The sequence below is a fragment of the Malania oleifera genome, chromosome 9 (genome assembly GCF_029873635.1).
Source record: "Malania oleifera isolate guangnan ecotype guangnan chromosome 9, ASM2987363v1, whole genome shotgun sequence".
NCBI classification, from domain to species: domain Eukaryota; kingdom Viridiplantae; phylum Streptophyta; class Magnoliopsida; order Santalales; family Ximeniaceae; genus Malania; species Malania oleifera.
This window is the reverse complement of record NC_080425.1, coordinates 29,028,597-29,053,849: the sequence shown is the minus strand read 5'-3', so window position 1 is coordinate 29,053,849 and position 25,253 is coordinate 29,028,597. Positions and strand designations below refer to the sequence as shown.

Sequence of the window (25,253 nt, the reverse complement as noted above, 5' to 3'; positions counted from 1 at the left end):
ATGTACCTGCAACCTTAAGAATGCTTCCTTTCGCTTTGTGTCCTCCCCCAGTGACCATTGGTATTTTAGGTATGCCAGCATAACTTGAGGTGGTCCTCGATACCGCACACTTTCAGATGATATTTCAGGATCATACTGCAGAAAACTCCAATATATAAAAAAACTAAAGTGATAATTAACCAGAAAACTAGCACTGCTCCTAATATCCAAAGAACTCTGCCTCTTGCCTGTAGGAGTTTAACTAAAGTAGATCTTGCTTGACTGATTCGTCCACTCTTGCGGCAGAGTGAAGCAAACTTAAGCCATGTTTCTATATCTTCAGTTGGGGGTAGCACAAGCGCTCTAACTGCCAAAAGTGCCTGCCAGACCTGCACATTCAATAACAAATAGCTGTAAAAAAAAAAAAAAAAACCAAAAAATGGTCTGCTAAGGAAACAGAAGATGCCAGAAGAACGCCAAAATTAAGCAATCCTTCTACCATTAACACGCATACATGTGAGGTTCTTGCATTGGTTCACAATGCTCATCAAGCCCCCATTAATCAATAGCCCCTAGTTCCATTTTGCATTCTATGTCAAACATGGCACAGAGCCCACATAGGCCTTTATTGGTTTCTTTCCTAGTGAATAGCGATTTGGCTAGCAACTGTTCCACAGATTATATGCTGCTGGCAACTGCCAAAAGTTGATTCAACGGTGCATGACTGAAGAGTTGCATAATTTAGACAATGACAGGCCTCAGGGATTTACGCCTTGAGGTGAGTTGGGGCTACAATGCGCAAGGTGTAATTTAAAAAGTGCAAGTCCTAAAATGTACACTTTTCGGATCGGGGCATATGCCTCAACAACAAGAAAACGCAATTTTTAGTCCTCAAAATGGAAGGTGTCCATCTTTTGGTGGGACCAGCAATTAACCTATTTTAATAATATAAAAAACAATAATGAAAAAAAACTCTTATCGACAAAAAAATCAAAGAGCCTCTCCCTCCCTTCAATGAGCACTCCAGCCCTTCAACAGATGCCCATTGTTAATCTTCTCCACCAAGTTTCTCAAACAGGGCAACAGCTCTGCCGCAACAGCTCTGCCCCGTCTCTCTGGCCATTTGCCTCTCATTCTCTCCCTCGCTCTCCCTTTCACCCTCTCGACAAAGTTCAGCCATCCCTTTGCAACTGAAAGTCAGGTCTTTCAAGTAGCCCTTTTTCCATTTTTTCATTTATGGCAGAATGAATTGAAGTATTGAACTTCAAGTTTGAGCTGCTGTTTCCCAACTTTTAGTATCTTCTTCCCCCAATTTTCCAAAATAAAATGCTGAAGTTTTTGAGCAGCTGTTTCCTGCAATGATCCATGTTGTTTCTTAATTTATTTATTTATTTTGCAATTTTTTGAAATTTCAGTCATTTCCCTCATTTCTTGCAAATTATCTCTGTTGTTTCCCTGCATTTTGAAACTATTTTCAATTCTCAAGTCTCAAATTTTTTAATTTGCTGCTGCAGCTGCTGCTTGTTCCCTGTTCAACAATCAAAAACCATGTTTGACAGTTTTAAGGTGCAGGAAAAAGATTTTGTTTGGAAATACATGAGAAAAATTTTAAATGGAAATTTTATGATCACGCTTCTAGTGGGACTGTCACAAGGTTTAAGCATCATTTAGCTGGTACAGCGATTGAAACCTTGCTGGGATAGAGGTCCAATGGACAACTTTGTATCTTTGCAGACCAGACAAGCTACTCTAAACTCATAATCGAAGAAAGAAGAGAGGAATCAGGTGCAAAGGAAAGCCCGAAATTGGCATTTAACAGTGCTTGATGATGTCTATTAGCATGCTATTACGAATGGGATTGCCAATAATGCTGGGTTTCAAGCCTCCTTCCTTTCATAAGATGAGGACATGGATCCTCTGAGAAGAGCTGAAAAACAGAGATGGCATGTTGAAATAGCATAAAAAGGCTTGGAAGAAATATTGATACCATAATATGGCACCGGTTGGATAGATGGATATTCAACGTTCTTCAATAATTTTCTTGCAAATAGTCATGCTGTAACGTGGTTTTTTAGAATCAAATGATTCTTTTGATTCTATCGAAAATGGTGATTCGATATTTCCATGTCTAGATGTGATCGTCAAAGAAGTTCATGAGAAGAATGCTGGGCAGGGGATAACAGATAATGCAAAGATTGAGATAAGTTGTGGAAAGAGGCTTATGGCAATAATGGGAAAATTGTATTGGACTCCCATGTGTTGAACATTGTTTGGATCTTACGCTGGAGAAAGTTGCAATACTGAAGATCCAGGCGACCACAATCCTATGTTCTTGCAATGATGACGAAAGAGTTCAGCAACAACAAAGAACTCATCTGTCCACAATTGACACAGTTTGCTACTGCCTTTTTGACACTCCAAAGTACCTACAAACAAAAGCAAGGCCTTCAATCTATGTTCTCTCCGGAGTAGTGCTGCAATTCTACTAATGCAAAATTTGTGAAGGTATATGGGCTCAATAAACTTTTTTGTTTGATCAGCATTTTTTGTGTCATCAGTCATGTGACATAACTCAAGAGTGTTGTCCCTCTTGTTTGTGTCCCAGAGAAAGTTGATTTTGAGAAAAGACCGTGGGGATAATCTACAAGTTGATGGACTTAGCGGAGGAAAATCAATGATATATGGACTCCACAACTTTATCACCCTTTAGGGTGTTGGGCTTTTGTGGAGCCTAGTTGTGTTTTAATTTTGGATGACGACCTGACCTCTATTTAATTAGAGATTTCTATCCTAAGGCTTAGTCCATGGAGCGAAGGCTTGGGCCGTAAGGCGCAACATATAAAAAGGATTGCTTTCGGGTGATTAGGGTTTGTGTGGTTGTACCTGCGAGAGAGTGAGAGGGAGAGCATTGTATCGCCACACTCTCTGTGATTTCTTCCTGATAATATTGAAATCCCTGCAACTCCGTGGACGTCGGCAAAATTGCCGAACCACGTAAATATTGTCTTGTGCGTGTGATTGATTTTTCTTTGGCATTATTTTTTCTTCTATTTTGTTTCTCACAGGTTTTGGGAATTTGTTCTTTATTCCCAACATAGGGGAATCATATAAATCCCCAATAGCGTCATAAGGAGAACTTCTCTAACAGTGAAGAAGTGAAGACAGGGTTATTTGATTGTGTAGATAGGATATTGGACTATGATGAGAGAATCCAAGGTTTTAAAAACAATAACAGTCGTGTTGTAACGCTCACAGCTGTCACAGACTTGCTTAACAAGTAACAAACACCATGTCCGTGAATTCATTTATCTGCATTAGCAAACTTCTCTAAAACATATAGATTCACATGTTTTGATCCCAAAATTCCATATAATAATGATTTAAATGACATAAATTTTAATCGATTTAAATATAACATATATTACAAGTATTGGACGCCATCTTGGTTGCTTATGCTGCTATTGGCGGGAAGAAGCATGCATTTGCTACTTTTCACTACTTTATTGATTGTAAGTGAAATTCAAACTACGAAATCATAAATATAAAGAAATATAAAGTATAGAAAGCCTTCTTTGGTACTCTTTTTGTCTTTAATGGAATTTTTGTTACCAAAAAAATAAAATATAGAATGCCATAAATGCATACAATAGAACGTATTTACTCTCCAAACTAGGTGTAAGGGAAAAACAAATTTGAAAGAACTTAGAATACAAACATATGTAATTTGATGAGAGAAAAAGTCGGGCTTATTTGAATGGTAGTTATTCAAAAAAAGAGTATATTAAATGCCATGGAAAATAAAGTCAAGAATGATTTTTTTAATAAAAAAAATCACTTTTAATAAAAAAATCACGAACTAGATAAACCAACTTAAAATTGAGTTTCTAAGATTCAAAAAAGAGAAAAAGACAGGAAAATGGCAAAAAAAAAAAAAGGACTCTAAAACCTATTCTAGTTATTCACAACCAGCCGGGCACTGTAACAGCTCTTAACAGATTGTAACAGTCCGTAGGTACCATAACTGACCGTAACAGCCATTACAATTGTGAATCGTACCACCTCTGAGATATCACCCCACAACGGTCTTGGAAATCACCGATACCATTGTAACGGCCGTTATGCACTGATTTTTAAAACTATGGCCATGGTTTTAAATTTCGATAACAGTCTGTGTAACAGTAACGGTCGCGGTCATCCCAGACATTATGTGACAGGTAAACGGACACCACGTTCATTAATTCATTATTTTGCACATACAACCATCTTAAAAAATATAGATTCACGTGTTTTGATCCCAAAATTCTATACATTAATGTTTTAAATGATTTTAAGTAAATTTTAATAAAAGAAATATAACACACACTACGAGTATTGGATGTCATCTTGGTTGTTTTAGAAGCTATTGGCAACAAGAAGCATGCATTTGCTAATTTTCACTACCAAGTTGATTCTAAGTGAATTCAAAACATAACAATGCACGATTTAAAACTAAAATTTATAAAGAAAATTCATACAATATTTTTTATTTTAATAAAAAAGAAAAATTTTGAAGATAAAAAAACTCAATTTGAGTTTTCCATCCTAAATTTTGACTTTGAAGCAAGTATTGTTATATAATCAAAATTTCAACAAAACTTCTCGGCAATTCGAGACTCCCATATATTTTGAAAGATCAATGGAAATTATGTAAGATAGTTAACTACCATTTTTTTAGTTTCAAGGGTGACAAAATGTATAAATTCCATAAAAATTTTGATAATATCTTTGAAATTTAAAAGGATGAGTATGGGGTAAGGAGAAGAGAAATAGAAGAGAATAGTGAGATAAAAATTGGAAACATCACCCTACTATCCGCTTTCATTGGAATAGTCATACCCCAAATTATTTTCGAGCATCACTTGGTAGAGACGGCAAGAGGGAGTGTTCATTGTGGAGGCTTCAGCCGACCCAGAGGCCCTAAATATCATGCAAGAAAATAATGAGATTTCAATTTTTGAAGATCCAGATTTGAGGATATAGATTTTGATTTTATTTCTTATTTATTATTATTTGATTGTGGCACTATTTCTTTATAGAAAGTTAGGAAATTTTGTATTTCACAATTTTTGGAAAATACTGTCTTATATTTAGCTGGTAGTTAGCCTTTGGAGGCAGGTGGGTTATTGAAACGAGTTTGGACTTGTGCTTAGGGGTTCACACCCAGAGTGTGTGTTTTTCTTGACTCTGCCCATGCAGCATCACAGAATAAATGAATTTCATTTGCCAATAACTAGCCAGTAATGCCATACCACTCGAGTAATCTTCAAACTCTTGAAAACAATTAAAGAAGGTGACCACAATTATTCTACCATCATAGGAAGCCACATCAAACTCAACATTGTTTTTAACATCATCAGCATAATCTGGCCTACACTGAGGTTCAGCATCTGCCACATGCTGGGGTTAACAGTCCTACCAATTTCATCGACACCTCTAGTAAATGGACTAGGGTGCAGTGTGAAGCAAAAGGATGATGACCAGGAGGATCTATCCTAACATCATACAAAGCTACCTCACTGTGATAGAGAAATTCATCATCTATTCACTCAATCACATCCTTAAGAGGCAGTCTAGTAACTCGGGGGAAGACTAATTGAAGGCTCCCTATGTTTTATGTGCTGGCACAGAAAATTCCAAAGTGTGGCTCACACATAATACACATGAAGAGGAACTTCAGTGTAAACTGGACTAGAACGAGAGGTCATAGGAATCTAGAAGAGTGGTGACCAGGCTAATTTGACAGAAAAACCCTGCATATCCTGGATTTATACTTGGGTCTTTTTCAATAGGCTGTTTTCCTATACCCTTTTCACACATTAATTTTCAGGTTAAGAAATGCAACAATTGGAACACTCGATCACTTGTCTATACAAGGGCTCCACCATATGAGTTACTTGTTATTATCATAGTCCTGAGCAAGCCAATTTTCTAAGTTCATAATATTGAAATTTAAGAAAATGGCATATAAATGCATTTCTTATATTTATTTATACACAAACCAGTGTTAAGATCTGATTCTGCTAAACCTCCTTGTGATAAATACCACATGTCCAAGTGCGTAACTGGGCATTCTTTGGTACATACCAGCTTGGATTAACAAGAAAAATCCATTCAAATTTGCCCACAATCTTTTCCCTGTTTAAAAATTGAATCCCCAACACGCAGGTTTTGATTCAAGCTCAAATTGCTTATGAACAGAGCAGTTCAACTGCAGCATCATTGTAATGCTCCTAACACTTTCAAAACCTCCATAACTGCTAGTAAAAGAATTAAAAAATGCAACCATGCAAAATGCTCCCACGCCATATCAGGGGTGAGGGCATGATGTATGTAGCTATACCTCCACATTTTGTGAGGTGATTTCAGACATAATCCTGGCCTTTAAGTTTGGGTGTAACATCCTTCCCAGTGTGTGAACACTCACCCTTCACTACTTTCTAAATTACTTAATTAAAAACCCAGAATTATCATTCATTTCAAATTAATGATAAATGAGGAAAAAAAATAAACAAGAAGGTAAAAAGAATATCAACCTCAACATTTCTTTTTGCTCCTTGTATGCGCTCATTCCACATATTACGAATAAGGGCTCGCCTCCCTTCAGCAACAGGGTTTGCCACTGGAAGAGTACAGTAATCAATAACCTGTACAAAAACACATTTTCATCCCTCAATAAAATCACTCTTGAATGCCTCCACTGGATGACTTTAGTTAAAGTAGTAAAATGAGTTCAGAAAACAAAATAAAGCGAACCTCCTCCAATTCAGCCAGCTGCTGAACACGGACCATGTTGCTGTAGGCACGTTCATAGCTCTCTAGAACCTAAACAAGGTTATATAATCGATCATTAGAATATAAACAACTGCCAAGGGTACACAACCAAAAAAAAGCCATGTGCAGTTAGGCAGGTACACTTGTGAGAATCATCAATTCAGCACCTAATATGTTGCCACAAACAACATGACAAACAGTCTAATGCTGCAGAATGCTTCAGCACATTATTTTCGTCCAATTATCAACATAAATACAGACAAAACAATCACACACAGTAATTAGAGCATAACAAATGCTGCATATATATGTATGCTCACATCTGCACGCCTACAGGCTATCATCACTCACATCCATACAATGCCCAACCAAATATTCAGAATGAGAACTCAGAACATTTTGCTTCTGTCCTAAAAATCAATGGCAAGAATGGATCAGATTTTGAAGGTCTCTGCTATAAAATTAGGCACCTAAGTACATCAGCACAATAAAATTTCCAAACCATAAGTGAAGCATCACATATGACAAGCAACCTTACATTCATAAATAATAATTCTTCAATTCTGCAAGGGTCGTACGATGAACCACTTCACAAGAATTAAGTCCGATCTAGGAGTCTAGTATACCAAGAGCGGGAGCAGAAGTGGAATTTCAAGTGGCAAAGTGATAAATGAAATTTTGAGGCAGCCACAGCATGTCTGAGTTATTTTCCAAAATATTAATAAAAAAAAAAAACACAAATATGAAGGAAATGGGAGAAATTTACATAAATATACCCAACTGATTTTCCAAAAGTCGGTTTGGGCATTAAAATTATATAAAAAAAAAAAAAAATCAATCGCCAGTCGTCAGAGCGTCTCCGTTAGTCGTCGTCGTCATCAGTCCACGTTTTCAGCAGCAATTAAAACAAAACAAAAAGCAATGCCGCGCGGGGGGGGTGGGTCATGTGTTAGCTCGCCAACGTGAGCCTCAGGGAGAGAAGAGAGGGCGTGTCAGGCCGTCAGAAGGGGAAAGAGGGAGAGAGGGTCATTTCGGTTGTCAGGAAAAAAAAAAAAAAAAAAAAAGGGGGGGGGGGGTTGAGGGTGCAGGCAGGCATGCGCAGGAGGGGCAGGGAGAGAGGAGAGAAAGGAGAGAGAGGGGTTGGGGGAGTAATGGGTTGTCAGAATTTGTTTTTTTTTTTTTTTTAAAGGGGATGGGATGCTTCTGCTGGCATGCGCGTGTGTATGTAACCTGCATGAATAGTGTCTAAATCGACTTTTGGAAAGTTGGTTTGGCATTAAAAAATTAATTTTACCCACTTTTGCATGCATATGTGTACGTAAAAACAAATAAATTAAAATTGACTTTCCAAAAGTCGATTCGGTCACGCCAATTCCCCCTATATACGTTGATCAATCCTTCACTATCACTCATTCTTTCTCTTCCTTGATTTCATTCTTCTTCCTTGATCCCCCAACCTCCTTCACCACCTCTTGCAGATAAACTTTATTTTTGAGAAGTCATAATGACGTCAAATTCGTCAACTAACAAAGTGACGGTCTTATTATACATTGACGGTAAGATTATTCATGGATCGACCAGTATTGAGTACAACACTGGCCAACGAAAGCCATTCTAGTTTGAAGGAGGATGAAATTAGAAAGTTTGAAATGCAAAATATATGAAGGATTAGATATTGATCCAAATGAGTACATGTTAGAACTGACATCGAGATATCCGCAACAAGGGGGTGGTGGAAATTTGGTGTACATTGACGTCCCAATAAAAATTAATGCAGACGTCCTAATTGCGTTGGACCCACAGAGTTCTTGTCTGGACGTATATGTAGTTGAGATTTTTGTTAAACACATTCCTCAAAGCAGCAGTATGGGCGGAGCCCCAACTTTGCAAGGGGAAGCATTCATCCATTCTCAACCATATACCGAATATGATACCAGTGAGACAAGCAGACTATTTGATAATCTTTTACAGGTGACTGCGGCATTAGATTTGAATGACATCCACGGTACATCATTTCAGCCGGAATTCTTGTCAACAGAGATCTGATGTGAGCAATCTACTTTGCAAGGATTCAATGTGGGAAGCAATTATTATCATGAACCACAACCATAAACAGAGTATAGGGATGACCGAAGTTCAATTGGAGATGTCCCCATACCAGAATTCCAAACGGTTCCATCTATTGTCATAAATGAGAGGGGGGCATACACGGTCCAGCCAATGCAACCTGTTAAGGACTATAAACATGAATTAGAGGAAGAAGAGGATTTTGAAAAGGCAGACACAGGGGTAGATGAAGCCGGTGGACAAAATGATTATGGGGTTCACCATGAAGAAGTTGCCATTCCGCCTCAGAACACACCTGTCGGTCACAGGAGGGTACGTGAGGTGCCACCATTAGCATACATGGTCGATGTCGAAGTCGGTCACATTAGAACTAAAGTTGAAAGTTCACTCGAGGGCATCCAATGGGTTGGTGTCTCGAAATTTGGGAAAGGTATGATTTTCGACACGAAGGATGACCTCATTCACTCCATGCGCGTCCACCATGCACAAACACACCACAACTTTAAGGTGGTACAATCCACCCCAACAACGTGGATGGTTAGGTGCAATGCAAACAAAAGATGTGTTTGGCGATTGCGTGCAACTCAAAGTAGAAAGCATGGGTTGTTTGAAATTACACAATACAGAGGGCCACACACATGCACAAATGAGACTCTCTCGAAAGACAACCCGCAACTGAAGTCCAACTTAGTTGCAAATGAAATCGTAGAAATTATCAAAAGTGACGCCGGGGCTTCCATTGCAACTTTGCAAGCACACTTGAGGTCAAAATACCAGTACCATATATCGTACAGAAAGGTATGGCTCGGGAAGCAAATGGCAGTTGCAAGGGTGTTTGGAGATTGGGATATTTCATATCAAATGCTTCCAAAGTGGATGCATGCTATGTGTGAAACAAATTCTAGTACAAAGGTGAAGTGGGCATGGACAGAAATGTCTGATGCAAACAACGCTGCTGTTTTGACATGTGTGCTCTGGTCATTCGCAGCATCAATAAAGGGATTTCGTCATTGTCCACCAATTCTCTGTGTGGACGGAACGCACTTATACGGAAAATATAAAGGTAAATTGTTAATTGCAACAGCCCCTAATGCAAATCAACAAATATTTCCGATAGCATTTGCCATCGTTGAGGAGGAGAGTCTGCGCACATGGTCCTGGTTCCTTAAGTGCATTCGGGATGAAGTGACTAATCGCGATAATTTGTGTCTTATATCAGATAGACATGTCGGTATTCTTGCTGTCGTTCATTAGAACGATGACTGGAAACCGCCGCGTGCGCACCATCAGTTTTGCTTGCGTCACATTGGTAGCAACTTCAACCAGAGGGTCCACAATACAATGCTCAAGCGGATGGTTAAAATAGCTGGTAAGGAGCACTAAGTTAGGAAATTCAATAGTATAATGGAAAGAATCCTAACAGAGGGTGGGCCAATTGCGAAAGTCCTTTTTTTTTAAGAGATCCCTCCTCACACGTGGACGCAATGTCGCGATGGTGGTCGAATGTACGGAAACATGACCACGAATCTTGTTGAATGTTTTAATGCCGCATGAAAGGAACATGTAGTCTACCGATAACGGCCATTGTCCAGAAGACATTTTATTGTGTTGCGCAATACTTTAGTGGCCGGCGGGAGGCATCTTGCCAAGCGATGGAGTCGAGGAATGGTTACATGCCACATATGTTGTTGCAAATGCAGAGGAGGGAAATGACATATGCTGGACATGAGGTTATCAACTTCAACATTGAAAGGGGGTTGTTCAGTATTGAAACTGCGCCTCGGCCACCGAATAAGGTCGAAACATTCAAACAGTTGACATAAAGGGATGTCAGTGTACATGTGGGAAGTGGCAGAATCTACACTACCCTTGTTCTCACTTGTTAGCTGTCTGTGGTGCAAGGAGATTGGGGTACAGTCGCTATATTCACCCTTGTTTCACGGTGCAAGAGCATTATGCAACATATGCGATGGACTTCATCCCCGTCCTCCATGAACAATATTGGACGGATCCAGTGGCGCCAACATTATAAGGTAACCGACATTTGCTTAGGCAGAAAGGACGCCCCAAAAGTTCGAGACTGCATAACGAAATGGATGTACGAGAGGGCAGTTGGAGGATGCGGAACGGGGTTTGCCACGAAGAGGGTCACAACCGCACTCGGTGTCCAACGTTGCTTAGGAGGTCATGACCAAAATATGTACTTAATGTGTATTGTACTTGAAATTTGTGAGTTACCATTAAGTTTTTTAGTTTTTGAAATTAGTGAGTTGTACTTGAGTTCAATTTCACAGTTCTATTTCGTTATTAAGTTATTACATGCTCAATTTATAATTATAAATTTAAAAAATTTCGTATACATAAAATAGAAATATACTTTTTTTTTTTTTGTTTAAATATGATTATTATTATTCATTGCTCGAAAAGTAAACATGCATAATAATCTCCTATTGGGTCACTAAGTCCCACATGGTTTTGGGTCACTAAGTCCCACATGGTCGCAGTCTCCTCCGTCTCGGCAGTTGTTGGCGTCGTTCTTACGGAGGTTGATGTTGCCTTCTACAACGTCTAGTCCAGCATCAACCGCCCCCCATCAACGAAAGGATCAAATGGGATCGGCGATGAGCTAGGGAAATAGTCGTATTGTTGTTGTTCCCGATACATTGGGGGCGGGTCACTTTGCATAGACTGCAGAGCCTCCGGCTTGTATAGTGTACTGGTGGATGCCCTATATGGCATATGGAAAGAAGAAGTCTCTACGTGCCAGATGGAGGTCTATGTCGGTGAGAACTGTGGTGCCGATGCTTCCCAATCACCTTGCGTCCACTGGGATGGTTGGTTGGGAGCCCCCCCCTCAACTCGAACACGACCCCCCCCCACGGCTCCGGCGACGTCCACCACAACCTCTCCTATGCGACACCTGCTCAACAGCTACAACATCATCATCCGATTTGGGACCCTCCGCGTCGGCGTGAGGAGACCTATGAATTGACCAACAAGCTTCCTCAGCCACAAACTGCATACACACCTCTACAATTGGTCTAGAGGGACATGTCAAGACACACTCTCATAAGTAAATGCTCCCCATCATGTGCTCCTACAACAAAAGTTAATGATAAAAAACTAGTATGTTCCTTACATGCGTTCAGTAATTTTTTACCTCACCACTGTCATGTGTAAACTGGCGGCTCTGCTCACGCAGCGAATCGTGATAGACCGGTACCAGTCATTATACTCGTCTTCCGCAAATGGAGGTGTACGCCTAGGGAGTGGAAGCTCCCTAAGTATGTAGACGGCATTATGCAGTCTGTGTTGCCACATCTGGAGGGTACGCTCATACTTCGTGCGCCAATTGATTTAATGGCTGCGGCGCTGGTCACAGTCGTTTAGATCCAAATGATGATTGTCGGGGTCGTAAACTGTCTAAGCTGGACGAGGGATTTGCTGCCTCAAACCCAACTGCCGCATTACACGGTTTGGTAAGTGCCACTCCATGATCTGAAAGCAAATCATAGGAGTGCGAACGAGCAAACTTGTACTCCTGAGGCATATAGGGGGTAGATTCGCATAGACATCCGCTGTGTACGGCATCCACATAAACTGTTAACATTGAATTTATGTCAGAAAATTACTATGAATAGTAAACATTCCTAACCCATATTTAACGTTTCAAATTAAATAAATACAGTATTACCTAGTCCTCATGCATCATATCAAGGTCATATCAATATGACCACAGAGTATGCTGAGGGACATGCGCAGCATGAAATGAAGCTTGCCATCTGACTGCAAGTGAGAACGGAACATCGTCGACATTAGCAGACAGATGTGCCAAACCAACTCTAATTGGAGCAAGAAAGGGCATGCACTCCCATGCCCAAACCTGCAGGAGGAATCACGCACCTCCAACTGATTGCGCCCGCACACGACCAACCTGACACATCTCTCTGTACAGTCATGCAAGTGCAGCACTACCCCAACTATACGTCGACGCCCTCTCCAAGTCACTCAACAAAGGGAGAAACATCAACGACGCATAGTATTGTGACTTGTTCACGAACATCAAACCATACATGAGACGTAGTATATAGCCTCGAGCGTACTACAATACGACCTCCTCAGAGATGCTTCATCAACAAGATCAAGTTCCCATCCACCCATGTCATAGACAAGGACGCGCCGTTTCGTCCGCTCCGACCAGTGGGGGGTTGCATCCAAGTAGGCTTTCACACAGTATCCCCCACTCTTGCTGCATCGTGCTCGTAACAACATCACCATCAACAGGTAATCTTGTGATGACTGCGACATCCTGCAATGTTATCTTCGCCTCAACGCATGGAAAATGAAATGTGTGCGTCTCAGACCTCCAATGCTCCAACAGTGCACTAATGAAATGATGATCTAAGCGAATGTACTGAATCTGGTACAGTGGATAGAACTCTGCTCGTTGAATCCCCAGAATGCTTCTGGAAAGGGCATGCCACATAGTTTCTAATGTGTGCACACGCTGACACCCCTTAAACGCGTCAAAATGATCCTCCTCCCATGCCCTATAGGAAGGATGTACGGTCCCCAATGTCAATACATATGGATCAACTGGACCAAACTCCATGTTTAAGTATTAAATATGGTGGGGAGTACAAACAGAAGAAATATTTTAGACAAAAAAAAACTAATGTAGCAAAGTAACTGTAGAAGTTAGAGTGGATGAGTGATATTGGAGGATGACGAATATATATATAGAAAAAAAAATTTACCAAACCAACTTTTCATAAGCCAGGTTTTCTTTTTCTTTTTTTTTTTACATACAAATTATGCAAAAACAGTCTCTCTCTCTAGAGCAGTAGAGTTAGACGAGAGAGAGAGAGAGGGAGAGAGAGTAGTGGAGAGAGAGAGAGGTCGAGGGAGAGAGAGAGTGAGTAGAGGAGAGAGAGAAGAGAGAAGAGAGAGAGAGAGAAAGCTAGAGAGCGAGAGAGGAGAGAGAGAGAGAGAGAGCGAGAGAGAGCTAGAGCGAGAGTGAGAGAGAGAGAGACAGAGAGAGATAGCGTCGAGATCGCTATAGAGATCGCGATCTCTCGCTCTAGCTAACTCTCCGATCTGATTCTCTCTCTCTATATCTCTCTATCTCTCTATCTATCTCTCTCTCTCTCTTCTCTCTCTCTATCTCTCTCTCCTCTCACTCTCTCTCTCTCTCTCTCCCTCTCTCTCTCTCCCCCTCCCTCCCTCCCTCCCTCACTCCTCCCATTAACGCCCCATTCCCTCACCCCTTCTTTTTTTCTGGCTGCAAAGCAAATGCGACCCCCCCCCCCTTCAAACTGAACCCCCCTTGGCAACTGACACGCCCTACCCTCCCTCCCCGGCGATCAAAACCCCCCCCACCCCCCTTTAAATTGCTGCTAAAAACGAGGACTGACGACGACAACAACTGACAGTGACACTCTGACGATGACGCCTCTGAGGACTGACGATTTTTTTTTTTTTTTAATTTTGAAGCCCAAACAAACTTTTGGAAAATCGGTTGGGTATATTTGTGTAAATTTCCCCCATTTCCTTCATATTTGTGTTTTTTCTTTTTTTTATTAATATTTTAGTAAAAAACTCCAGCATGTCTATAGTGTTCCATGAATAGTTTATTTTATTTATGCATAGTTAATTGTGGTACAATATGCACACACTGAAAAATTTACCACAAAATTGTTGAAATTCCTGCTTCCCACCACCTTTGAAATTGAAAGGGCGGTCATTTCCCATCAATACAAAATATCTATTGAAATTTCCACAAATCTAAAAATTTCACCGTACTTTTTTTTTAATTTAATCATGGAAAAAAATTCATTGAATTTGAAATTCAAGATACAAAAATCAAATTAATATTTCTTACTTCATAATCCTTCTATTCTATTGAAAGTAAAGATACAAGGACTTTTTTTATCATTAGCAAAATGAGTTCATTTAAGGGCATCAAGGGGAATTCGCATTGCTTTGAAAGCACTCTTATTCCTTTCCCAACACATTAACCAAAAGAAAGCAGGAGGAATGAGGGACAAGGATTTCTTCCTCTCTACTGACGTGGATTGCTTTCCAGGCCCATAACTCTCCTTCCACTATTCTAGCAATAGTCCGCTGATATTTGATTCAGGAAATGATCCGATCCCATAGAGTTCTGATCCAGAAACAACAAAAGAGAATGTCATCAATTGTTTCCACACATTCTAAAGACGAGAAGCACCTGCTTACAAGGGGAAGCCCCCTTTTTCGAAGGTTGTCCATGGTAAGAATTTTCCCAAGAGTTGCCTACCCAGCCAAGAAAGCAACTTGGGTGGGGACTGCAATTTCCCAGATGAGCTTCCGAGTTATCAATAGTTCCTGCCAAAGGATCTGACTCTGAACATGCCCTTATTATCTAGGATCCACTTGGGATTATTTGTGGTGTGAGGGCAGTGGATTTTGCATAAAAAATATTTTAAAAAAAAATCAGTAAGTGCTCCATTTCTTGATTGAAAACATTCCCAATCAAAAGAATGTTCCAAATAACTAATGAGGTCGTCATTGTCACAAGCCAAACTGAAAGGATAGAAAGAAATTTGATACTAAAGGGATATTCACAGCACCATATGTCATTGATGTAACAGAAGAAATCCTTCAACCCTTTATGATGAATTTCTAGACTCCGGCACCATGTGGTCTTCTCCCAGCTTAGTGGTCCAACCATTATGTAGAATACCATACTTTGAAGATATAACTTCCCCCATACTTTGAAGATATAACTTCCCTCAGAAGATTATCCTTTCTCCTTCATGAATCTCAAAAGCCATTTTCCAAGGAGAGCTTTATTGTAAGTAGATAGGGAACTTAATACACCAAACTCTAGCTTTCAATGTTGGTTCGTTGTTGAAATAACCATTCCCAACGAATAAAAAACCTAACATTGCATCACTCTGATCCATGTGGAAAATTGCTCAACAAATTTTCCAACCCATTCTTGAATTTTACTCCATTTGATATTCATCTTGTATACAAAGGAATGATGAAGATACAAGGTGTCCCTTCGGCATGACTCCTTCAAGCAATTGAGCATGGCAGCCCTCTTCCTCGTGTCTCCTCCTAGCCCCTTTCTAAGCCTCCCTTGCAGTCGATCGCCCATCTTGTTCAAGAACCCTAGCTTTGACTCCAGACATCTTCGTCAACTAGCTTCATTCGACAACCTTGCTGATATCGAACCAAATACCAGGGATCGCAGAGGCTCTTATGACAATTGTACTCCTCTCTCAAGCAATTGACAATAAACCCTGACCACTTGTCATGACTGAAACAGTGAAACTACCTCCCCAACTCCTCGTGACAATTTCCTCTCATCGACAACTGAAAACAATTCCTTGTCCTCTTGTAGTGACCTCAAGATATTCTCAGCCACCAAACAAGTCGTGAGTTGAACCCTAACATCACAAAATTTCTTTCCATTATTTTACATTTCACGTTCTATGCTCCAAGAGCCAGAGTACCTCTAGTCCTCTCTTATCTATCCCTCTCGAGTTTCTTGGACTACCTAAGGCTGTTGCGGTGCTCAAATTAGGGATGGGAGAGATCGCTTCTCTCAGAATTGAGAGGAAAGTGTTCTCTGTGGTTCGGTTGGACTCTGTGACTTACCAAATTTATGAAAGATTGAGGATCTGTTGAGAAAATAATGCACCAAAGATTGAGGATCTGTTGAGAAAATAATGGTTGCCCACAGACAAAAGATGGGAGACTTCCATTTCCCTCCCATTCATTCCAACAATAAGACGAGGAGGCTTCCCTTATTTCAACTTAAGTCTTAAAATTTCCATAATAAAGATAAGAAATAAGGGGATGAGGAAATCCCCTTGGCTAAGACCTCTTGTAAAGCGAAAAACGTGATGGGCAGCCATTAAAAAGCACTAACAAGAAGTGGGTAGGAATGCATTGATGTATCCACCTTCACCATGATTCCCCAAAAGCCATTTCTCAGAGAACATGGAGGAAATTCCAATTCACGTGATCAACAGTACTCTCCAAGTCAAGTTTGCAAACCAGCTCATTCTTCCCTTTCTTTATATAGGCATCCACAACTTCATTAGCAATAAGGGCTAAGTCCATGATCTGCCTTCCAGCTACAAAAGCATGTTGGTGTTGGAATAGGCATCCACAACTTCATCAATAATAGACGAAAATCCTTGACGTTGCACGACTGAATTTTCTTCAGGACCGAGGTTATAAAATATGGCTGCGAGTAAAAGCCATTAAAAGTTTTGATGATATCATCGGGAGTCCCCAGTTAGCTTGAAAGAAAAACGAAGTAGAACCACCAAGCCAAAGCTTTACCTCCGTTACTTTCTATAATCACTTGAAAGATGTCCTCCTCATCAACGAGCCTTTCAAGCCACTGAGGTGTGGAAGGGTTTAGGGCACTGAAAGTGATGCTACAAAGTGCTGGACTCCAAGGCTCCAGCTTGGTATAAAAGGATCCTTGCAGAGCCTGCTGATTCCTCTTTTAATATCATCCATTTCAACTAAAGACTTTCAATTATAGACAAAGAGGTAAATCTGCGGTCAGCATTTGATGTTCTGTGGAAGAACCTGGGGTTCTAATTCCCCTCTCTAAGCCAAATAGCTCTGGATTTCTGTCTACAGGTCATTGCTTTCATGTTGATGACATCATCAAGTTCTTTTCTAAGCAGGAGCCTCCTTGCCTTACTCTCAGCATTGATGCATTGGTTTTAGTTCCTTCTCATCCAGCTCCTTCAAATCATTAAGTAAAACAGCCCTCTTTGAAGGAATTTTTTGAAAATACTAATGTCCACAGTTTCAACTTCTTTGTCAGCCCCCTAAGCTTTGATACAACTACAAAATTAGCTTTCCTTTCAAAATGGAGAGTAGTCCACCATTGTTTCACCAGACCACCAAATCCATCATGCTTGACCACATGTTCCCATTTCGGAAAGGAGTAAGCCCCCACCCAGTATCTCCCATTTCCAGTAGTATGAGTAAATGGTCCGTGATGGACCTTGGGAAAAGAGAATAAGAAAACCTTAAGAGGAAATGTTCTTCCCAGTCCATGGAGATTTAGAACCAATCAGGGAGTCTCTCTGGAGTTAGACCAAGTAAAGGAGCCCCCAATGAGGGAAGACCAATGAGTTCATTCTCATTGATGCAGTGAAGAAACTCTTTCATGCTTGGGGTCTCCAAGGCATTGCCACTTCTTTCACAGGGGTACAAAACCATATTGAAATCTCCCCCAAGGACCCAACGGGCTTCCCAAAGACCTTTAACTTCTAGGAGATCATCCCATAGGAGATTCCTAGGCACTTCACCTGGACCATAAACACCTGAGGAAATGTCCACTTAAAATTATCTCCAGTTTCTAAACAGACAGGAGATCCTATAATTCCATCACTTCTTTCCATAAAATAAAAACACTTCCAGCATTGCCAGCAGCATCACGGAAATTACATCTGCAATTTTTATGACTCTAAAGACTGTTTATAATGTTCTTATTTATGTGATCAGTTATGGTTTTCTGTAAATAAACCACATCTCCTCTTCAATCCTTAATGAAGAATTTAATCAAATTTCCTTTTAAGAGTGTTAATGGTTATTTAGTCTTTTAGCATTATTATTATGAGTTAAGAGTTTTGTTAGTAATAAGTGTGAGTCAATAAGGGTATTGTGATATATCATAAATAGATGGAGAGACCTATCATTGAGTTAGGTCTTCAATTTTACCCAATTACTCAACATGGTATCAGAGCGAGATCCAAACTAAACCCTATTTTCCTCAGCTGGCACCGCAAAACACCATTCCCGCGGCAGTCCTTCCTAGATTCAACTCCATCCCATATTATTTCACAAAAAAAAAAAAAAAAAAAACCATACACCAATAAACAAACCCCCCCCCCCCCCCCGGCGACGACTCACCCCACAAAACCCCATCGCCGGAGGACCCTCCACGCGCCCCCATGCACCAGCCAAATTCCATCAGAGCCAACCCCATGCAGCGGCACATGAGTGAATTTCCAGCCACTTTTTTCTTTTGTTTTTTTTCCCTCTGCCATGCTATGATTCCTTCTCTAGATTATATTATCTATCTGTTAGGTTAGCTTTTTTCTAAAAAATTCAACCTTTTTTGACTGCACTCGTGGCATTCCATTAAATTCTATTCAAAATTTGTGAAGGCTTCTTTGTGAGTTTTTTGGAGCCATGGCAACATTCATATGTTCAGTTGTGAGGCTGTCACAGTGCTATATCCATTGGTGACTTGTTCACCTCGTCCGTGGCAGTGCAGCTCCCAAGGAATTTTTTATTCAAAGTTCTAATTCCTTCCAAAAACCAAAATATCAAGTCATTGGGCATGTTTTTGTTGCTCAAAGATCCAATCTTTGTTGTGCATTGTGTCCACTATTGCTGTTAAGGAAATAGGAACAATAAGTCCTACACCTTCTATCTCTCTTTCTTCTGCTTTATACATTCCTAAATCTCCTTTCAATCTTATGTTAGTTAGTAAGTTTACAAAGTCACTAAATTGTTCTGTCACATTCCTTCCTGATTCTATGGTTATTCAGGATCTGAAGACGAGAAACACAATTGACACAGGACTAGGCTTGTGGGCTTTACTACTTTGAGTCACCTTCTCCACCCATTGCCTGCAGAGTCGTAGCTACACCACTTCAAATCCATTGTCCCCTTGGCCATCCATCCTTGGACAAGTTAGAACAACTACTTCCTACATTGAGTCCTTTCATGCTTGTCCATTCTGATATTTGAGGTCCCAGTCACGTTACATCAAAGTTGGGGTTTCGGTACTTTGCTACATTTGTTGATGGCTACTCTAGATGACTTGGTTATATTTAATGAAAGATCATTTCGAGTTGTTAGATATCTTTTGTGCTTCCTGTTCCCAAATAAAGACTCAATTTGATATGCCAATCAAGATACTTTGTAGTATAATGCTAAGGAGTACTTCAATACCCAATTCAGTACTTATGTGACTAACTCTAGTACGATCCATCAATCCCCTCGTGCCCACACTCAACAAAATGGAGTTGAAGAGCGAAAAAATAGGCATATTCTTGAAGTCACTCGTACCCTATTGTATCAAATGAATGTCCCCAAAGTGTTTTGAAATAATGTTGCCCTCACAACTTGCCTAAGCCTCCTTTGTTCTCCCTTCCTCCTCATATATTTGGTTGTGTCCTTTGTCCATCAGTTATCTCCAAGAATGCATAAGTTGGATCCCCATGCTATAAAATGTATTTTCCTGACCTATTCCTATACTCAAAAGGGATATCGATGTTATAGTCCTACTTTACATCAATTCTTTATCTCTACTGATGTCACCTTTTTTGAGTCTACACCATACTACTTTGATTCCCTAAGTTTTGTTGACCTTGATGAATCCCTTCCTCTACCTTGCCTTCCATATCCAAACCTAGTATCTATGCCAAATCCTCCAACATTTTCATCCAGTTTCAGTCCTTTAGGAGGATTTTGGCACAGGTGATCCCTATGTGGCCATTGTGAACTCCACATTCGGGACACATAGTTCTTGTAGAAGATAAGGGAGGAATCAGATGGTTTGGGCATTTGCAACATAGGTCAAATAGAGCAGTAGTAAGGAGAGTGACCTCGATACTGTAAGGGGCAATGAAAGGGGTAGGAGTATACCTAAAATAACTTGAAATGATGTAATAAGAATTTAATAGCCTTAAAATTTTGCCAGAAAAATTGTCAATGATCGTATAAATTGGTGGAAAGGGACTCATGTAACCAACCCCGCCTAGTGGGAGTTAAGGCTTGGTTTTTTGTTGTCATTGTTATCCAAAGAAAATATGCACTCATCATACAAGGCAAGCACTCAACTTAAGAACATAGCATATACAATGCACACATTTATAAGGGATTGAAGAAGCTTACCAAAGCAGCAAGCTCTGTCGCCAAACATTTCCTTGCTCTCTCAACAAACTCACGCGCTTCATCATACTAAATAAACACATAAATAAGTGCTTAGTCCATATAATATAATAAGCATAACAAAGGCTAGAGGTAAATCTACATCGGAGCAAATTACCTTCCCACGACGAACCAATAAAACAGCCCTGAGAAATGTACCATTACTACTTCCATCACCACTAGAAGTAGTGTTTCCTAATCCTCGAAGTTTGGTTTCATCCCCGTCGTCCAACCGAGAAACATATTCTGCCATTTGATCCCACTCTCCCATGTTCCATGCAGCATTAGCAGCCTAAGAAAAACAAATTGTAAAATGGAAGTTGAAGCAGTAAGACTAATGAGTGAAATATGAAAGAAAAATCATTAACAAACCATTGGTGCCATTTCCAATCGAGCAGCTTGCTCTGCTGGGGTCCAATATTCCTTACACAGGTTGTTAAGTTCTTCGCAGCGAGCCAAGGCAGCAAGGCATCGCATTCGCCCTGCAGAATGCACAGACAAATGAAGAAAATACAGTGTGATTTGCACAAGAAAACTTGAAAAAGTAAAATCAAAATTCAAAACACCAAAACATAGGAGTGTCATTCAACCTAAAAGAAGAGAACTTTTGAAGGGCACAATACTCATGAAAAATGAAGCAGATGTCTGATTGCATGAGACAACTTGAAAACGCAATACCAATAGATTTTCACAGGGCAAGTCATTATGGGGAATGGAATGTCACATATCTTTATAGACTGCAACAGGAATGTCTCATTATCACAAGGCATAGGACCCAAAAATGACTTGACCTTAACAAAAGAAAATGTCTAAGTTGCATGTTTCTAAATAATTATCAAGCATAAGTGACACAATAGCCCATGAAAAAAAAAAAAAAAAAAGAAAACAAAAACACTGAAAGTGTTTTGAAAAATTATAAATAAAAAACATACAGCTTTGTTGTCCATAATGGCAAATCAGCCTGCACCATTTCAAAAATGGATGACAGACTCTGAGTGGGGTGAACACATTATTTAAGGAACCAGACAACCAGATTCCTCAATCCACTAGGCACCGCTGCACCTGCTCATCAAGGATTACAATATGCCTTGAAGGTTCATTATTTCAAATTTTCCATAAAAGCTTCTAGTTCTACTAGAGTTATGCGTAAGGAATTATTCATGCTACCAATCTGCCCAAGGGATTGCAGTCAGGCTATTCAAGAGGGCTTGGTGTCTTCCAGACTCCATACTCATTTGTCTCTTAGTAATAATCATAAATTTCCTAATTAGTGGTGTGGGACACTAGGTTCGCTATGTGCAAAGATAGTATTTCAGGTTCTTTCTCCTTGTCTGTCTAACTTCAGATTAGGGTTGAGGGGAGTAGTAGTTTACCTCCATTTATGGTCCTACTCAACACACCAAGCGGGAAGATTTTATCATAGAGCTGGCAAGTTTTGAAACCCATGTTGGATGGTGGGGGATGACTTTGACATTATCGGAACCACTAGGGAGAAGTTTGGGGGCTCTACAGTGATAATATTGTGGTCAGATGTTGCTAGGAGCACATCGTGAAGGTTAATCCCAATGGTTCTGTGGGCTGTCTGAAGACCCGCCTCATTGTCAAAGGGCAAGCGTATGGTTTGAATTTTTCTAATACCTTCTCTCCAATTGCTAAACTTACAAACCTATGGCCTTTTATCTCCTTAGCCAACACTTTTCGTTGGCCTTGACATCATTTATTTGTAGAATTTCTCCCTACATTGCAATTTTTACGAAGAAATCTATAAGGAGCAATGGCTCGGGTTTGTTGCTAAAGAGGAGTCATCATTAGTTTGTAGTCTCAAGAAATCCATATATAGTATCAAGCAGTCCACTGGAGTTGGTTTTGTACGTTCAGTGCAATGGTGCTAGACTTTTCATAAGCGGTGTGCAACAGATCACTCACATTCTATATCCATACTGCCCCTCATAGGATTTTTCTCATTGTATATGTGAATGATATGGTGATAACTAGTGATGATGAACAAGGCATCCAGAACCTAAAGCATTTTCTACAAAGTTTCAAACTAAAGATTTGGCACCGATGAAATACTTTTTTGGGAATAGAAGTATCAAAGTCTTGTATGGGACCATCTTTGTCACATGAAGTTTGTTCTAGGCCTTTTAGAAGAGAGAGGATTGTTGGGATCCAAACTAGTTGATAAACCTATGAATCCTAACAGCAAATCACAGCCATATGGGATGAGGTGTTCAGTAACAGTGAACAATAGTGAAGACTTTCTGGAAGTTTAATTATCTCACAACCACTCGCCCAGATATATATTTACAAGTATTGTCAGCAAATTTCTTCATTCTCCGCAAACAAGTCCCTAGGGTGCTAGCGTTCGTATCTTGAGGTACCTTAAAGGAGGATGTGGGGCAGATCTATAGTATCAAGAATGAGATCACAATTGTGTTCAGAGATATACAGACGCTGTAATCAAAGCTGGATATAGTGTAATCAAAGCTGTATGACTGCCATGTAATCGAAAATATAAATCTAAACAGTTGGAAGGTAGATATGGTATGCATTCTGGAGACAGATCAGTTAAGATTTACATTTTTTATTAGAAACATGTTCTTCCCATCATTCAACCCTCATATTCCAGGACACATTCCTCAACTCTAAGACAAATAAAATCCCTTCGCTCCTTACTTGGTTCTCTGCACCACCATTTTTGCTCCCACAATGCCTGCCATAATTAATTGAAAAGTCTAACCTTCTTAATTCACCTTTCATATAATGCAGGTTGAGACCTGTTAATTAGAACTCTTTACTGCTCTCATTTGATTCCTTATGCACAGCTGGCACCACCTTAAGTGATTCACATACAATTAACCTCAAGTGATTGAATTAGCTATATACCCTTTCTTGTTGACTCCCTTAGAGGCTATGGTCAATGAAAGGATGCCAACAGGCTATGGCATTGAGCAGTCCTTGTGGTAATATGGAGTTTGATTAGAAAAGAGTACTCATATTATCCTTTATAGTTGCTTTGGTAGAGGATTTTTTCTTGCTTCTCTATGATCTTTTTCAGCTGGCATTTCAAGAAGAATTTGTTTTCAGGATGCCCAATTGGATTGAGCAGCACTGTAAGTGTTAACCTTATTGTTTAATGTTTCATTTCTGTTCCTATGCATTTTGCTTCCTCTTTCCTCTTCTTCAATTTTCTACCTGGAGGATGCCTGGTCCTCCTCTTTGTGATTGTGTTCTCTTCCCAACAAATTTCATTTTCTATCCAAAAAATGCGTTTTATGCGGAATTAATTTAACTCAAAACGAAAGAGCAAGGAAGAACTACATGAAACAATAGAAACATATAAATTTAAACAATAATATAAGCAGACCTAATGTAGCATCCAGAACAAGGTGTGCACTTGATGCTTGAGATGCTTTGGCAGTGTATGCCTTGAGCGCATCATCCCACCGCTGCAGTTTTTCATACCTATACAAGTGCAAGTCATGTGAGCACTTGCATCAACAAAAACCAAAAAAAAAGACACATGATAACAGAATATGCTGAACTGCAATCATAAACCCTACATCCACTCATGTCATGAACAGGAAATATAATAATTAAAGCATTCAAAGCTCAACAATACCATGACTCTTTCAATTGAACATCCAAATGTTGCTGCGCATAAGTCAATATTCCAACTGCAGCCTAAAAAAAAGAGTTTTGGAAATAAACTAAGGTTGTAGATATCAAATGTGAGCATGAATGAAAAAATCATAACCTCCACATAATAAAATTCAGTAAGCATAATCAACTCTCTAGACAAAAAAAAATGACCTCATGCTGGTGTAACTGATTATTTATATGTATCAGAGCTTCAACGACAGCAACAGGGTTTGCATCCATCTTTTTTGACCGAGCTCCTTCAAATTCCATTTCTTTATAGTGCAGAGCTTTTGCAAATGCACGGCACTAGAATGAAGGAAAAATCAAGGGTAAAACAATGTCAAACAACAAAATGTAGTCTTTGATGTGCAAGAAAAGCATTGAGGCTGTAAAATTTTCTCCTGAGAGGATAGCATACTTTTTCAGCAAGAGCACCAAGCAAGCGGATATCTATAGGAAGAGGTTTCTCATCATGCTCCATGAATTCAGCCTGCATAAAATGAATTACAACACCGTCAATGATGATGAGAAGAGTTATGTGTGATAGAACTTGCACAAAATGCCATCAGAAAAAGACACAGTTTCTGCGGTTTCTACTATCATTTTAAATATCACACCAGTCTGATAAGCAAGCAAATATTAAGGGCTCCACATAAGTATAATAATTACCAGATCAGTTGAGAGTTCAGTTTCTTTTAATGAATGATTTAGGTAAGCCACCAATGTAAACAATAAAACATTGAACTAACAAGGTTGTACCCTTCAACCAATAGTTCTTTTTGGGAATTACT

General features: G+C 39.7%; 1 protein-coding gene across 3 annotated transcripts in view; it reads right to left on the bottom strand.

Annotated features, from left to right (window-relative positions):
* The window catches only part of LOC131164554 (serine/threonine-protein kinase TOR), a 134,696-nt gene that overhangs the window by 24,626 nt on the left and 84,817 nt on the right, over nucleotides 1–25,253 (bottom strand). For all 3 annotated transcript variants that reach the window (XM_058121828.1, XM_058121830.1, XM_058121829.1), the window contains exons 29-39: nucleotides 24,881–24,952; nucleotides 24,634–24,768; nucleotides 24,443–24,504; nucleotides 24,188–24,285; nucleotides 21,193–21,302; nucleotides 20,939–21,112; nucleotides 20,785–20,850; nucleotides 6,772–6,840; nucleotides 6,552–6,662; nucleotides 228–368; nucleotides 7–135 (exon numbers count right to left, since the gene is read on the bottom strand). In XM_058121828.1, coding sequence (XP_057977811.1) covers nucleotides 7–135; nucleotides 228–368; nucleotides 6,552–6,662; nucleotides 6,772–6,840; nucleotides 20,785–20,850; nucleotides 20,939–21,112; nucleotides 21,193–21,302; nucleotides 24,188–24,285; nucleotides 24,443–24,504; nucleotides 24,634–24,768; nucleotides 24,881–24,952 — 1,167 coding nt within the window. The remainder of the gene's footprint in view (nucleotides 1–6; nucleotides 136–227; nucleotides 369–6,551; nucleotides 6,663–6,771; nucleotides 6,841–20,784; nucleotides 20,851–20,938; nucleotides 21,113–21,192; nucleotides 21,303–24,187; nucleotides 24,286–24,442; nucleotides 24,505–24,633; nucleotides 24,769–24,880; nucleotides 24,953–25,253) is intronic.